Source organism: Brienomyrus brachyistius, chromosome 15 (genome assembly GCF_023856365.1).
Source record: "Brienomyrus brachyistius isolate T26 chromosome 15, BBRACH_0.4, whole genome shotgun sequence".
NCBI lineage: Eukaryota > Metazoa > Chordata > Actinopteri > Osteoglossiformes > Mormyridae > Brienomyrus > Brienomyrus brachyistius.
Window position 1 is genome coordinate 1,487,128 of NC_064547.1, and position 14,887 is coordinate 1,502,014.

A 14,887-nucleotide genomic window follows, 5' to 3' on the forward strand; every position below is an offset into this window, starting at 1 on the left:
GAGCGGTTTTCGTAAAGAACTACAACTACCAGAGTGACGCCACTTCCGGCTCGTAGCCGGCTTTCCGGGTAAGAAGATGGCTTCATACATAAAGCAGTTAGCTAGCTGGGTGTTTTGGTTTTATCAAAGCGTCTGCATCGCCAGCGACAGCGTTTAATGCGGTTCTTTAATATTGACTAGTCATGTAGGAAATATTTTCGAAGCGGCGCGGTTCTCATTTGTATTGTTCAGTATTTCGCGTGTCGCTGGTTAAACAGCTCTTTGCATTCCCAGCGCGGTTTTGCTTCCGTATTAATGTCAGTCGTTAGATTGCTGGTTTAAACCCCAGGTTAGCTCACGTTTAAACATTAATGACAATATTATGTAATATAACTGCTAATCGGAGCTTTCATTACTAACGGACAAGGAACGGAGGCGAAGTGTCATAGCGTCTTTAGGAGCAGCCTCGAGTCAGAGCTCAGAACTGCCTGTATTGCAACTATTTCGGGTGACATGGAGACGTCGGAGCCAGGCCAGGCTGACGGAGAGGAGCGGCCGGCGGAGCCAAGGCCGCGGACGCGCTCCAATCCGGAGGGGGCCGAGGATCGCAGCATCAGCACCACCAGCAGCAGCAGCAGCGCCCCGCAGCCTGCCGTGGGCAGCCGCAGTGAGGGCGAAGGGGAGGCCTCCAGCAGCGACAGCCCTCCCAGCTCCACCACCAACACCGCAGCCCCCGCGGCCGTCGCCCCTGCCATCTGCACCGCTGCCTCCGCTGTGAAGGACAGGCCGAAGCCGGCACAGGCGTCCCCGGCGCCCCCCCTGCCCCCGGCCGCGGACGTGCAGCTGAGGGCGCCGCGAGTCAACTGCCCGGAGAAAGTGGTACAGTGTGCGCCGCGATTAAGGGGCAGCCGAGGCTTATAAATAACATTTAGGTAAAAGTGGCCAACTTTGGCTAGCTGGCTGGAATGAGATTTTCAATTTGAGACAAATCTGCAAACATTTACACGTATGTAACAGATTTATTACCTTGTAAATAGTCAGTATGGTTTGCAAGCTACCCCGGTATTTTTGATGTAGCTAATTTTTAGGCTTATAATGTAATAATATAGGTTTGCTGTAAGATTTCTTGCATGAGCATGACAGTGCAAGTGTGACTGTTGCACAGATGCGTGAGAGCTGGCAGCCCTGTTAGGTAACTGAATTGCTTCAGCTTAATATGCATTTTGGTCTTTTCCTGGTTGTCCTGTCCAGATAATATGCCTGGATCTGTCAGAGGAGATGTCCTTGCAGAAGCTGGAGTCGTTCAATGGGTAACGTCCAAGACCTCAGCCTTCAGCATATTTGACATTAGTATTTAAGATGCAGTTTATTGTTCAGCTGTTGGATCTTCATATTTTTTTTCTGCTGTGCATCCAAAACAGATCGAAGACGAATGCTCTCAACGTGTCACAGAAGATGATTGAGATGTTTGTTAGGACAAAGCACCGGATCGACAAGCGCCATGAGTTCGCCCTTGTTGTTGTCAACGATGATGCCTTGTGGGTGAGTTGGAGCTCTGGCAGTTCTGGGGGCTGCACTGTCACGGCACACCTCCAGATTAGGGTTCCACACTGTTGTGCAGGTTTCCTTCAGGTCCCCTCAAAGATGTGCAGTTAAATTGGGAAGCATGTCGGTTAGTGTGTCAACGTGTGGAAGTTACTGGTCCCCGTGAGTAAGGCTCATAGCCCCCAGGAATGCTGACTGACACAGCAAGCTCATAGCCCTGGCTGACACAGCAGGCTCTTAACCCCCGGGGATGTTGGCTGACACGGCAGGCTCATAACCCCCGGGGATGCTGGCTGACACAGCAGGCTCATAACCCCCGGGGATGCTGGCTGACACCGCAGGCTCATAACCCCCGGGGATGCTGGCTGACACAGCAGGCTCATAACCCCCCCCCCCCCCCCAGGGGATGCTGGCTGACACAGCAGGCTCATAACCCCCCCCAGGGGATGCTGGCTGACACAGCAGGCTCATAACCCCCCCCCCCCCCCCCCCGGGGATGCTGGCTGACACAGCAGGCTCATAACCCCCCCCCCAGGGGATGCTGGCTGACACAGCAGGCTCATAACCCCCCCCCCAGGGGATGCTGGCTGACACAGCAGGCTCATAACCCCCCAGGGGATGCTGGCTGACACAGCAGGCTCATAACCCCCCCAGGGGATGCTGGCTGACACAGCAGGCTTATAACACCCCCCCCCACCAGGGATGCTGGCTGACACAGCAGGCTCATAACCCCCCCCCCAGGGGATGCTGGCTGACAGCAGGCTCATAACCCCCCCCCCCACCAGGGATGCTGGCTGACACAGCAGGCTCATAAACCCCCCCCCCCCAGGGATGCTGGCTGACACAGCAGGCTCATAACCCCCCCCCCCCCCCCAGGGGATGCTGGCTGACAGCAGGCTCATAGCCCTGGCTGACACAGCAGGCTCATAACCCCCGGGGATGCTGGCTGACACGGCAGGCTCATAACCCCCGGGGATGCTGGCTGACACAGCAGGCTCATAACCCCCGGGGATGCTGGCTGACACAGCAGGCTCATAACCCCCCCCCCCCCCAGGGATGCTGGCTGACACAGCAGGCTCATAACCCCCCCCCCCAGGGGATGCTGGCTGACACAGCAGGCTCATAAACCCCCCCCCCCCCCAGGGATGCTGGCTGACACAGCAGGCTCATAAACCCCCCCCCCCCAGGGATGCTGGCTGACACAGCAGGCTCATAACCCCCCCAGGGGATGCTGGCTGACACAGCAGGCTTATAACACCCCCCCCGGGATGCTGGCTGACACAGCAGGCTCATAACCCCCCAGGGATGCTGACTGACCCTGCTGTGTAACCCAAGCTTTGGGAAAAAGGATCAACTGGATGAATAAATGTAAGTGTAGCTTGGTGAATCAGTGACTCAGCTCTGATTTCATGTGCATGCATGAGCACCCCTGTCCTGTGGTGGATTGACCTCCTGCCCACTGTGCCTCCTGCCTTAAGCATCCTGGGGGGGTCCAGACACACTAGAACCCTGTAGTGAGGAAATAATGTGTCAGTGTTTGTGTGCTAATTGATGATTAGTCTTTACGAGCGTTCCCTTTAGCCGTGTTTATTCACTGGTGTGTTTCAGCTGTCCGGCTTCACCTCGGACCCCCGAGAGCTATGCAGCTGCCTCTATGACCTGGAGACGAACGCCTGTGATTCCTTCAGTATCCTTTGGTAACTTGTCTGCAAATTCCTCCCCCACCCCCCCCCCACTTTTGCTGCTTTCTGGGGAGGGAGGAACTGTGACAATGGACACCCTCGCTGCAGTTATAGTTCACTCCTTGATATAATTTGCCAGATCTTGAGGATCTCCTGAATGTTATGTAAGTCGTCTGTATTTCTCACTCAAGAATAACAGTTTATATCTGAATATTGCATTTTTCCCCTCCATCACTCTCCTGTCTGATCTGTTCTGCCACCCCTCCCCCCCCCCACCTCCGTCTCGGTCTGTATCCACAGCCTGCATAAGATGGAGCTGCCGTTGATGGAGAATGTCCAGACCATCCCCCCTCCCTTCGTGGTGCGGACGCTCCTTATTTACAGCCGCCATGCAGGACAGCTACATTTCAATCCCTCCGAGGCTGTCAGGGTGAGTGGTCCGCTGCTCGTCCGCTGCTCGTCCGCTCTTCGCTGTTGCCAGCAAGATCTGCGTTCATTGATGTTTCGGTGCTTGTTAACCCACTGTAATGAGCAGTGATATCCTTTATGTGGTCTGTCATGTTTCCACTGAATATTCTCCTTGGTGCCAAAGCTCATTCCAACCAATGGTGAAATGCTGAATCGCACCTTGTCATATTTCTACTCTACCTTCAAGAAACGCCTCAAAACCCATCAGTTACAGGACCCCCTCTACTAGCCGACATCACTTTGTTCCCTTAGTGTTACACTTTTGTCTGCTGAATTGGGTAGTTGTCTTATTAGGTTCTTGCTTTGTATGATGCTGCATTACTCTTGCTCCAATATTGCTTACATTTGTAACATTCATCAGATCAGCCTAGCCGCACTTGGGCTTAGTCGACTCCAGCACCATGCAGCTGCTAGATGTGCTGTTTGCCTCACTTGCATATCACTTTGAACAAAATGAGTAAATACGAGTATGAGTAAATAAATGTAGCATGTAGGTATGTCTTAGTTAAGGTTCCACATGCTGATACTGTGTGTCCTCACTGCCCACAGAAGATGCTGCAGTCGCCTTACTTCTTTTTTGATGTGATTTATCTGCACAATGGAGCTGAGGAGCATGGAGATGAAAGCAGCTGGAAGGTAGGTGGTCGAGCCGCCGCGGATGGACCTTCGGAAGTGAGTCTGCCCAAGTCCACGAGATGCGGAAGAGGCACTCGCAGCCGAGGGCAGACGTTTATGTCGCTGTGTCTGCTGTCCTTCCTTTCTTCATCCCTTTATATTACCGAGTGACGTGTAGGGTGGAAAGGGAGATTTCAGCTCAGCTGAGACTGTAAAGGCTGATGCGGAGAAGCCCGGAGCTGTAGGACACTCTTCAGCGTCGTGCCAGTTGATGCTATTATGACAGGGAATAAAGACTAAATGATTTTATTTGAAAATATTACAATTATCCCCCCCCTTAATGTTGCGTTTCAGAATTGTTATGCTTGTAAATAGTCTGCTATTCCTTACTGTCTGGATTCCCTGCAGAACACATCGTCAGAATGGTGCTCTCTGGACAGGCTAATTCTCCTATCATTTCTTTCAGGACATTTATGCTTCATTTGGGAACCTGGACTCCAAAGGCATGTGCTACCGTTTTGAGGTGTCTCTGAGCGCCCCCGCCATCGAGCTGCACAACTGCATGGCCAAGCTTCTGGCCCACCCCCTGCAGAGGCCTTTTCAAAGCCACGCCTCCTACAGTCTGCTGGAGGGAGGGGACCCTCAGGAAATGGAGGCCACTGTCTGAGCTGCATGTCCAGCCTTTTTAGGTTTCCCTCTGCATCAGCTAATTGCCGTGACAACGATTTACATTACATCGAAAGCATTTAAAGAATCCTTTGAGGTTATCTAACCTCTAATTCCCCGAAGACGGTCAGTGGAGATGATTCTCATTTGGCCCCGAGTTGATTTGTAATATGTGTTTATATATCTTAGTCTCTGAAATGTACGTTGATTTTTCTTTTTTAATGTCACATTTGAACTTTTTTATTGTTCAAGAAATGAATTCTACAGGTTTAAACTACCTGTAAATGTCTTTGACAAAACAGGGATACAATCTTTCCCTTATGAATTGCACGTAGTTCTTAGTGCGCAAGAATTCATTAAAGTCAACCCATCGTACATCTTGTATAGTAAAGATTTGAATGGATGGTGTCTGTGGCTCTTCTTTTGAAAATATGTTTTGAAGTTAAAAAAGAACCATCTTGCAGTTACAAGAAAATTACGTCAAAGTTTCTGGCGCAAAAAAATTTGGATTTTGGATTTGTGCACCTACTGTTTGGTTTTTTTGTAAAGTAACCAGTAAGTGCACAAATATGAAATGGAGGTTTTCTTTTGATGGGGATGTAAATTTATAATGGTAGTTTTATTGTTGATTTTCACAAAGTAGTGATTCCTGGTTTAATAGTTCTCATGCGCACTGCACATTTATGAATGTCTTGGCAGTAAACAGTGAGTGTTTCAGCCACTGCTTACAGCTGTGTTCTCACCACAACACACTGCGCCGCCATGCGTTTCATACGCTGACAGCCGTCTTATTGCTGGCAATAGTGCCACGTTTGCAGAGTGATGCGTGTAAAACGGGTCATGCTGCAGGGATTATGGCTGTATGTTCGCATTCAGCTGAATAACAAGTTGTTAATGTCCCTGTGGCAGGCTGATGAATGCTGGAGGCTTTGGGATAAAACCTGCCGGATTTTGTAGTGTCTGAGTGGCATCTCGCCTGCCATAGCTTCATTTGCAGAAGCTCTGTCATAAACATCTATAAGTTGTCCCGACCTCTTCCCTGGTCTTTATAACACGCCAGCAGACGTCATGCCTTTTTACTCTTTTAAGTATTCTTGTGTTCAAGTTAAAAGGTATGTAATATTTTGGTGAAAAGGGCCAAATGACTTTCTGTGCTTGTGTTTATAGTGAAGTTGTTTAATTGGTCGCTGGTTCAAGCCCCACTACTGCCAGAGGGCACTGCATTTGACTCAGACTGTCGAAGCGACAGTAATGACAGAAACTGCACTGAGTGAGGTTCGAAGCTGCGATCTGCCGATTGCAAGAATGATGCTAGGAACGGACACTCTGGGTGTCACGCCACCCATCCATCCACTGTCCCTTAAGGCCTCATTATAAAGCTCTGCCGGTCGAAGTGACAGCAAAAGCAAAAAGGTACATATATATAGTCAGGCGAATGCGTTCCAGATCTTTTAAGTGACTGATGGTACGTATATAGTCAGGTGAATGCGTGCCGGATCTGGTAACTGACTGATGGTACATATATAGTCAGGCGAATGCGTTCCGGATCTGGTAACTGACTGATTGTACTTATATGGTCAGGCGAATGCGTTCCAGATCTGGTAAGTGACTGATGGTACGTATATAGTCAGGCGAATGCGTTCCGGATCTGGTAAGTGACTGATTGTTCGTATATGGTCAGGTGAATGCGTTCTAGATCTGGAAAGTGACTGATGGTACGTATATAGTCAGGCGAATGCGTTCCGGATCTGGTAAGTGACTGATTGTTCGTATATGGTCAGGTGAATGCGTTCCAGATCTGGAAAGTGACTGATGGTACGTATATGGTCAGGTGAATGCGTTCCGGATCTGGTAAGTGACTGATTGTTCGTATATGGTCAGGTGAATGCGTTCCAGATCTGGAAAGTGACTGATTGTTCGTATATGGTCAGGTGAATGCGTTCTAGATCTGGAAAGTGACTGATGGTACGTATATAGTCAGGCGAATGCGTTCCGGATCTGGTAAGTGACTGATTGTTCGTATATGGTCAGGTGAATGCATTCCAGATCTGGAAAGTGACTGATGGTACGTATATAGTCAGGCGAATGCGTTCCGGATCTGGTAAGTGACTGATTGTTCGTATATGGTCAGGTGAATGCATTCCAGATCTGGAAAGTGACTGATGGTACGTATATGGTCAGGTGAATGCGTTCCAGATCTGGAAAGTGACTGATGGTACGTATATGGTCAGGTGAATGCGTTCCGGATCTGGTAAGTGACTGATTGTTCGTATATGGTCAGGTGAATGCGTTCCAGATCTGGAAAGTGACTGATGGTACGTATATGGTCAGGCGAATGCGTTCCGGATCTGGTGACTGATTGTTCGTATATGGTCAGGCGAATGCGTTCCGGATCTGGTAAGTGACTGATGGTATGCGTATGGTCAGGCGAATGCGTTCCGGATCTGGTAAGTGACTGATTGTTCGTATATGGTCAGGCGAATGTGTTCCGGATCTGGTAAGTGACCGATGGTATGTGTATGGTCAGGTGGATGCGTTCCAGATCTGGTAAGTGACTGATGGTATGTGTATGGTCAGGTGGATGCGTTCCAGATCTGGTAAGTGACTGATGGTATGTGTATGGTCAGGTGGATGCCGGATCTTCAGAGTGCATACAGACCAAATGTAATCATTCAGAACTCTGGACAGATTTTGGTGCAGTCTCTCCTGCCTAAATGTCCTGGCACCCAGATTTAAGGAGATGCAGGTGGATCTGGCCCAGAATCGGTTGCTATGTGAGTTACCATTTACACAAGACTCTTTCAAAACATTTCACAGAATTTAAAAACTCTCCAAACAAAATAAAAAAAAAGAATTGTCAAAGCAACCGGTCTTATAAATTCACATGTTTGAAAATGGAAACATAAACTGCTTACCAATTCATTTGATATTCCTGAGGAATTTTCTCTATTAGGTATATTAACAGACATACAGCACACAGACAGGATCAAGACATCCAGTTACTATGCGGCAATGTGTTTTATTGACTAAGACGTGATCGAAGTGATTTTAAACATTGCATATTTTTTGGTGCCAGTATATCAGAAACAGCCACTGCAGTCACTGATGTTTACATGGAAAAAACATGCAGTCAGCAACCATTTTGTTGCTAAAAACAGGCTGGTAATGGTAGAGGTACGAAGAGAATTACCATATTTGTTAGTGCTAACAGGAAGGCAACGAGTGAAAAAATGACAGCTCAGTACCACGGTGGGGGGGGGGGGGGGGGGTGCAGAAAGGCTTCCCAACAAAAGGAAATCACATCTGATGCTGTGTATGGGTGGGGGCGCTGGCCGCTGAGCCTGTGTATGAATCAATTACCACAGTCACATAATGAATTGATGTTTGCTCATAATTTGAAAGATACAATGCAGGTGCTCCTCACTGTAGAAGCGGAATCACATTTCTTTGATATATACACAAACTCAAGCAGTTCCTGGGCTTCGGATAGTAAGGCTTTCTTGTTTGTTATAGGGCTGCATGATAATCCTGGCAGAAGACGGGTGCTCACGGCAGAAATGCAGTTTTCAACTGCAAAGAAATAAAACGTTTAATTATATCCCTAGACTATAAAGCGCTGTGCGATGGCTATGAGCATTGCACTCTCAATCTCAGTCGAAAACACGTCTGTTAAGGCAGGACAAAACCAGATGTGACACCTAGAATGCCGCTGACCCAAGACTAATGATGAGATGATGAGTTATTTGGGGGAAATAGTTTGCAGTCTGATTGCGCCACTTGGGGTGGCTCCCGTGTAATTTAACTTCACACTAACGTGGAAGGATTCACGTGCCGCCAGCAGATGGCCACAGCGGTCGAAGTACCTACTCACTATTTGAGCCTCTTGGTGTCTGGCTACCAAAACAAGAACACAAGGCTGCAGTCTGTCAGATAAGGACTGCTGCAGAGACGGCTAAGTTCTGCAAGGACCAGCAATGGATGGTCAGCCGCACTTATAAAGAACACTGAAAGAATCCCCTTTTTTGCAGAGAGAAGCTGATTTAGTTGGCTACTCCTGTCCGGTGCTCATTGTAAAGTTGAGATAGAGTTAAACACTTATTCATTCAGTGAAGTTTATGCGACGGTACTCAGCTCTGAACTGGAGGTGAAGATGTACAACAGTAGCTTTTCGCGATCAGCATTTGGGTTAGAGATCAAGGACAATCCCAAATCTAAAGGCAAGAGCTGCGGTTACTACGTCAGGATAATCTTTTTATTCTCTTCACTGATTCAATCGCTCATCATCGCCAGCCTGGTGCTGTTCTTGATATACGGGCAACCAAAGCAGTCAGCGGAGGAGAAAAGAGCTCAAGACCTAGAGGAGAGTTTTCGGTATGTCAGCGCACAGAACTATGTACTCAAGCAACAAGCAAAAACCCTGAACGAGACCCTCCAAAAGGCAATCACGGAGAAGGCAAGTATATGTTCTGCAATGCAAAGAAGTACTGGCTTAAACAATTTCATCATGCAAATACTATAATTAATACGGAACACCACTAATAATTTGACCTAACAATTAAAAATGAATAGCTTACGTGTTTTTTTAACCAACGATCAAATGACCCCACATATCCATCTTCTTTGTGTGTTTATATTAAAAGCATCAGTGTGAAAGAAAATGCGAGCGATGTCCCGCACCCAAATGTCCGATCCTGTCTCCACCGATCAACATCCCTAATCGTAAGTATTATACTATAGCAAACAGACCGGAATTAAAAAAATATATATAGTCTTTCTAATTTTAAAGAATTTTTCAAAAGCTACTTTTTAAATTTAATAAAAATATTTTTTTATGAAAACAGTGTTGCAAGAAATAATTTTTCCCTTCTCTCAGCTGATATTGGTCTGAGGAGCAAGAACCAACAGCTTGAAATTATGATGAAACAAGTAAAAATCAACTTCACCCAAACAGTGCAAGATCTCAAAAGTAAGATGGATGTGATTGCCAGGGTTCGAGACAAATTGCAGGTGGATAAGACAAATATGGAGGAAACATTACAATTATACAGTAAAATCTGCAAGGAGGACTTTGCAACACCCTTGAAGGGCATCCAGGATGTTACCAAAACATTCTTATTAAGGATCGAAAACTTGTTCCGACACAACACTTTCTATCTCACTTTCGACAAACAGCAGGCAAAAATTGACCAGATTCGCTCCACCTGCACCAACTTCTCCAAAGACATGGAGGACAAGTTCCAGAATTATCTCGATAGTGTTGGGGGGAAGGTATCTGAGATCCAGGAGCACCGCAGCAAGCTGATGATGGAAAACAAGCACCTGATGGAACAGTGTAGCCGCAAACGCTCCAGCGACACAGAGGAGCGCAGCCCAGTGCCGCAGAACCATGGTTCTAGAGTAAAGAGGCAGTTACAGAAGATGGAGACTCCGGAGCAGGGCAGGCCAGAAAGAGCAATGCACTTACTGGATTCCAAGCTCAAGTTAACGGACATGATTAATATTCCCCCAGACAATGTCTAGTTGCTTGTATACGTGTCTGTGTGTGTATATAAGTTCTGTATATATATCTCACCAAGGTAAGATTACTGTTAAAGGTAAAAGAGGCATCACATTACATGCATACAAAAACATTTCTGTGGATGCATAACACAATTAAAATGAATAATTTTCTGTAAATCGAATAGCTAGTTATTACAGAGTAAATTTTGCTGCCTTGAAATATTATTTGAAGCTTTTAATGTTCTTCAATCGATTTTTTTTACTTGTAACAGTTTGAATCCATTTAGTTTTTTTTTGTGTAAAAGAGTGAAAAACTGTAATCATTCACGACAGATCAGTACCTTCGCATGGTGTCTTATACCTTCAGTATGTCATAGATCATCATAGATTTTTATACAGTTGAGGTTGAGAAGGTCTAGGACAGGGTACTGGAGAGGAGGGTCCATCCAATGAACCTCAGAACCAGGAGGGACAATGTGGGGTCCATCCTGTTCGCAGACCACTGGACCAGCTCACAAGGATACTGGAGGGTTTGATGGAATTTGCCCAGCCAGTCTACATGTGTTTTGTGTTCTTGGAAAAGGCATGTGACCATGTCCCTTGGGGGGTCCTGTGGGGGGTACGGGGTCCATTGTTGTGGGCCATCAGCTCCCTGTATAAACAGCGAGAGTTTGGTTCAGATTGCCGGTAGTAAGTCTGACTCGTTTTTGATGGGTGCTGGACTCCACCAAGGCTGCTCTTTGTCACCGATTTTGTTCATAACATTTATGGACAGAATTTCTAGCCATAGCCTAGGGCTTGAGAGGTTCTGGTCAGGGGATCTGGGGATTGTGTCTTCGCTCTTTGCAGATGATGTGGCCCGGTTTGCGCCTTCGCATTGTGACTTGCAGCACGCGCTGAGGCAGTTTTCAGCTGAGTGAGGCGGCCGGCATGTAGATCAGCACCTCCAATCTGAGGCCATGGTTCTAGCCTAGAAAAGGGTGATTTGCCCTCTCCTGTTGGGGGATGAAGTAGGGAGCGGGACATCGACAGATAGATTTGTGGGTAAGAGGAAGGTCTGGGTATCCCTGCTTAGACTGCTGCGCACGGCCCGACCACGGGTAAGCTGCAGAAAATGGATGGATGGATGGATGGATGGATATAAACACCGGTAATCTGTGGTAGGTCTTGGAATGTGTCACCTGTGGATGTTTGGTTTTTGGTCCATATCCAGTGTTGCCAACTACTTTGAATGAAAAGTAGCTAAAGTCTGCTCGGAAAGTCATGAAATGACGTCATACGCCAATTAGCAAATTGGTGACATCTTGTTGTCACATAGTATTTGTATTCTGCCTAGTGTCAGTCAGCCATTCAAATCTGTTTGCTTTTTGGCTACTCTCTCTGCTCACATATACTGTGCTTTAATAGAGACAAATCATTTAAAGTTTTTCTGTTTCTGTTGTCAGATAATGGAACAAATATGAAATAGTGACTGAAACGCAGCTGATTAAGACGACGTTAACCAGCAAAGACCTTCCACCCCATTTTCAAGCTGCTGCTAGAAATTCTGATTTTATAAAACTGAGATGCTATCTGACAAAAATCACGATACACATAAATAAAAAGAGACAGCTGTACTGTGATTTTGCCTATATTGACATGCAAATGATCACTCAGAAAGTTAGTTATATTCGTCCAGTCACCACATTTGTCGCTGGTTGCTTTTTTGAGGAAAAAAAAGTCGCCAAATCTGATAAAAATACATGTAAAAATTCATGATCTGCTCTGTAATTTTCTCATTTCAACTTTGTGGAAATCAAGCTTATCTTGAAAATGTGTAGCAGCCACATTACACATTCTCTGGAATGAAAGATTCTCCACTGCAAAACTCAGTGTATTTCAGAAGTCAGAAGTCTAATGGCAGGCAAGTTTAAGAGGCTCTCGCTGGATATCTTTGAGTTTTATGACATAAAAATGATGCAGTTTTTATTGTCATGCATATCTGGAACAACATCTACTCACATACTTTTTTATGAAGTAAGAATTGTTTTATTTCTGATCTCATCTAACTTATAAACATTACACATGCTGTACTTTATTCACTCCTTCCTATTTCTATTCACTCATTATTTCATTTTTACTAATGGCTTAGTGACCTAGTTTTAATGCTCAGAACAGTTTGAACATTGATTTATTCTGTGCTGAAATATGAACTGCAGAAATATGAATTTTGGGTTTATTCACGGCAGTACAGTTCTGAAAACCGTACTGCGCATGTAACAGTCCTTTGATTTTACTATTACGAATCGGCCATTTATGCATGGAAGATGGAGTCTTTATATGTTATTCTTAGATTTGTTGAATGTACTGTCAATCTTTTCTGTTGTATTTGCAGACTAATTCTTTACTAATTTACTTTAATTGCTTTTCATTAATTGTTAATCTCATTTACCCTCATTACTAAATCAGCAATACGGTATGTAGCAGAATGGCAATATGAATATCTGCAGAGCTTCGCTTCGTGCTTCATTACATCATGTACAAGCTCTTTATTTTTCTCTTTACTGAATTACAGTCATATGTGAAATAAATGAAGTTGTATTAATAAATAGAATCCATGTCTCATGTTTAATAAAAATAAAGAAATAAAAGCACTTGGTTCCTGTGATTTCCTCGCACAAGCCTAGTGATCAGACGCAGGTGATTTCTTGCTCCCACACGCCAAAGGATTTATTATCACCCCTCACATACTCACCCCTCTTTAGAATGACTTAAATATACACTGACTGAATTAGAAATTCCCCCTCTACATTAATGCTTTTTTTCCTTTTTACCATTTTCGATATATTTTGCTTGCTATTGATTTGTTTGAAAACTGTGTAGCAGAGTAGCAGAGGTCAATGGACCGAAACCAATCTTTGTTAAATCGTCGTGACTTGTCTGTTTTTGGGGCTGTGTCTAGCTTGCGATGGGATGGTTATCAGTTCAAATCCCAGGCTGAGCAGAGGCCTTTAACCCTCAACTGCTCCAGCAACTGCATGATCCACCTCGCTCATAAATGAATATTGCTTTGGATAAAAGCGGATTAAAGCCAGCGATCAGAAGATTGCTGGTTTGAGCCCCAGTCTCAGCAGAACAGGCACATGTCCGTGGCACCCAGAACGAGGCCCCTAATCCCGGCTCCAGGGGAGCCACACGTTGGCTTAACTGTGTTGTGACCCCCAAGCTATGGAGAGCAAGATGGGAGAGGCAAAGAGAAGAGCTCCAATGTACCGGTACTGGTGCAAATGGCAAATAAAGAATGTATCATTTATTTGCCCTATGGGAGCAGTATGTGGCAGATAGACAGCCTTCAGCCCTGAGCTGGGCTCACGATGTTTAATCAGAGTAGGGGAGGCAGTGCCGAACCTTGATGGCCGCCAGACCAGTGTGCTGCTCATCATTTGTTTAACATCATCTTCCTGCTTGGAAGAAAGCGTGAGGAAACATTCCGGGATAAGAAGCAGCGCTCAGGGACCGAGCGTCATTCTCTCAGCAAGCAACAATCAGACTAACGGGCCCCTCTTCGGGAAATACTCTCACACTGACCGTGTTTCCACTGTGCGTCACCACACCTCAGGCTTCACCCCGCTAACCTATAAGGCAGCGAAGCCGCTTCACCCACAGATGTTTTTTAAATAACCCTTAAACGCATGTAACACCACACCCACGTCCCTGCAGTATATTACCCCGGTCACAATCAGAGCCAAAAATCCCAGACAGGGAACAGCAGACCCATGTGATTCCACATGATTAATCCTTATTCTATTGTCCAATAACAGAATTAAAAATTGGCTCAATCTGATGATATTAAGATATGTTACAAGGCATATAGTCTACACACCCTTCAGCAAAATTTGTTGTACTGAGTCCGACAATCCAATGTACCACCTACTTTTTGCCTTTATTTACACATAATAAACAACATTTATATGCAGGCTAAATGTCAACACATTCATATTATTCATAAAAATAATAACCCAAGGGGTGTTGGTTGGAAAATCATACTCTCCCTGAATAATAATTATTGGCCATATTAGAAATGTTTTACACACTATTTTCTATACTGGAAAATCTATGCATTATAGGGAACTAGTGAAACAAGACAATACAATTCTAAGATGCTTTGTGGAGTGGCATCCTAGCAAACTTTGACAGCTGACACCTGTGAATAGAAATGGAATAAATTTTAAAGTAGTATTATTATTATTATTACTGCAACACTGTTTAATATCGAAACAACTCCAATAATTGCAGACTGTGCTTCTATCAATGCCTTGCCTTATATCAGGTTGCCCTAAAAAATGTATGTGAAAGCCAGATGACGACTAACCAGGGAAAAATCCACAGGCTACCTTGAAGAAGCTGCAGTTCTTTAGTGACTTTTCACTTGCTTGCTTGTTACACCAGTGATA

At 45.5% G+C, this 14,887-nt stretch overlaps 2 protein-coding genes across 2 annotated transcripts; both read left to right on the forward strand.

Moving 5' to 3' along the window:
- Positions 1 to 43: 43 nt before the first annotated feature.
- Positions 44 to 5,358, forward strand: babam1 (BRISC and BRCA1 A complex member 1). The gene is made up of 8 exons (XM_048976446.1): positions 44 to 858; positions 1,231 to 1,289; positions 1,401 to 1,521; positions 3,133 to 3,211; positions 3,346 to 3,370; positions 3,507 to 3,636; positions 4,224 to 4,310; positions 4,756 to 5,358. Exons 1-8 carry the CDS (start codon positions 493 to 495, stop codon positions 4,954 to 4,956), a joined length of 1,068 nt encoding a protein of 355 aa, XP_048832403.1. The 5' UTR covers positions 44 to 492; the 3' UTR covers positions 4,957 to 5,358.
- A 3,002-nt stretch (positions 5,359 to 8,360) lies between these two features.
- Positions 8,361 to 13,084, forward strand: plvapb (plasmalemma vesicle associated protein b). Its single transcript, XM_048977513.1, has 3 exons — positions 8,361 to 9,408; positions 9,596 to 9,674; positions 9,829 to 13,084. The coding sequence occupies exons 1-3, from the start codon at positions 9,106 to 9,108 to the stop codon at positions 10,473 to 10,475; spliced, it is 1,029 nt and encodes a 342-aa protein (XP_048833470.1). The 5' UTR covers positions 8,361 to 9,105; the 3' UTR covers positions 10,476 to 13,084.
- The last annotated feature ends 1,803 nt before the right edge of the window (positions 13,085 to 14,887 follow it).

What these genes read in the sequence shown, in the direction of transcription:
- babam1 (XM_048976446.1), top strand. Translation starts at nt 493, where the DNA reads ATGGAGACGTCGGAGCCAGGCCAGGCTGACGGAGAGGAGCGGCCGGCG. An exon ending in TCAACTGCCCGGAGAAAGTG is followed by an intron (nt 859 to 1,230) that starts GTACAGTGTGCG and finishes TGTCCTGTCCAG; the next exon opens with ATAATATGCCTGGATCTGTC. An exon ending in AAGCTGGAGTCGTTCAATGG is followed by an intron (nt 1,290 to 1,400) that starts GTAACGTCCAAG and finishes CATCCAAAACAG; the next exon opens with ATCGAAGACGAATGCTCTCA.
- plvapb (XM_048977513.1), top strand. Translation starts at nt 9,106, where the DNA reads ATGTACAACAGTAGCTTTTCGCGATCAGCATTTGGGTTAGAGATCAAG. An exon ending in AAAAGGCAATCACGGAGAAG is followed by an intron (nt 9,409 to 9,595) that starts GCAAGTATATGT and finishes TTATATTAAAAG; the next exon opens with CATCAGTGTGAAAGAAAATG. An exon ending in ACCGATCAACATCCCTAATC is followed by an intron (nt 9,675 to 9,828) that starts GTAAGTATTATA and finishes CCCTTCTCTCAG; the next exon opens with CTGATATTGGTCTGAGGAGC.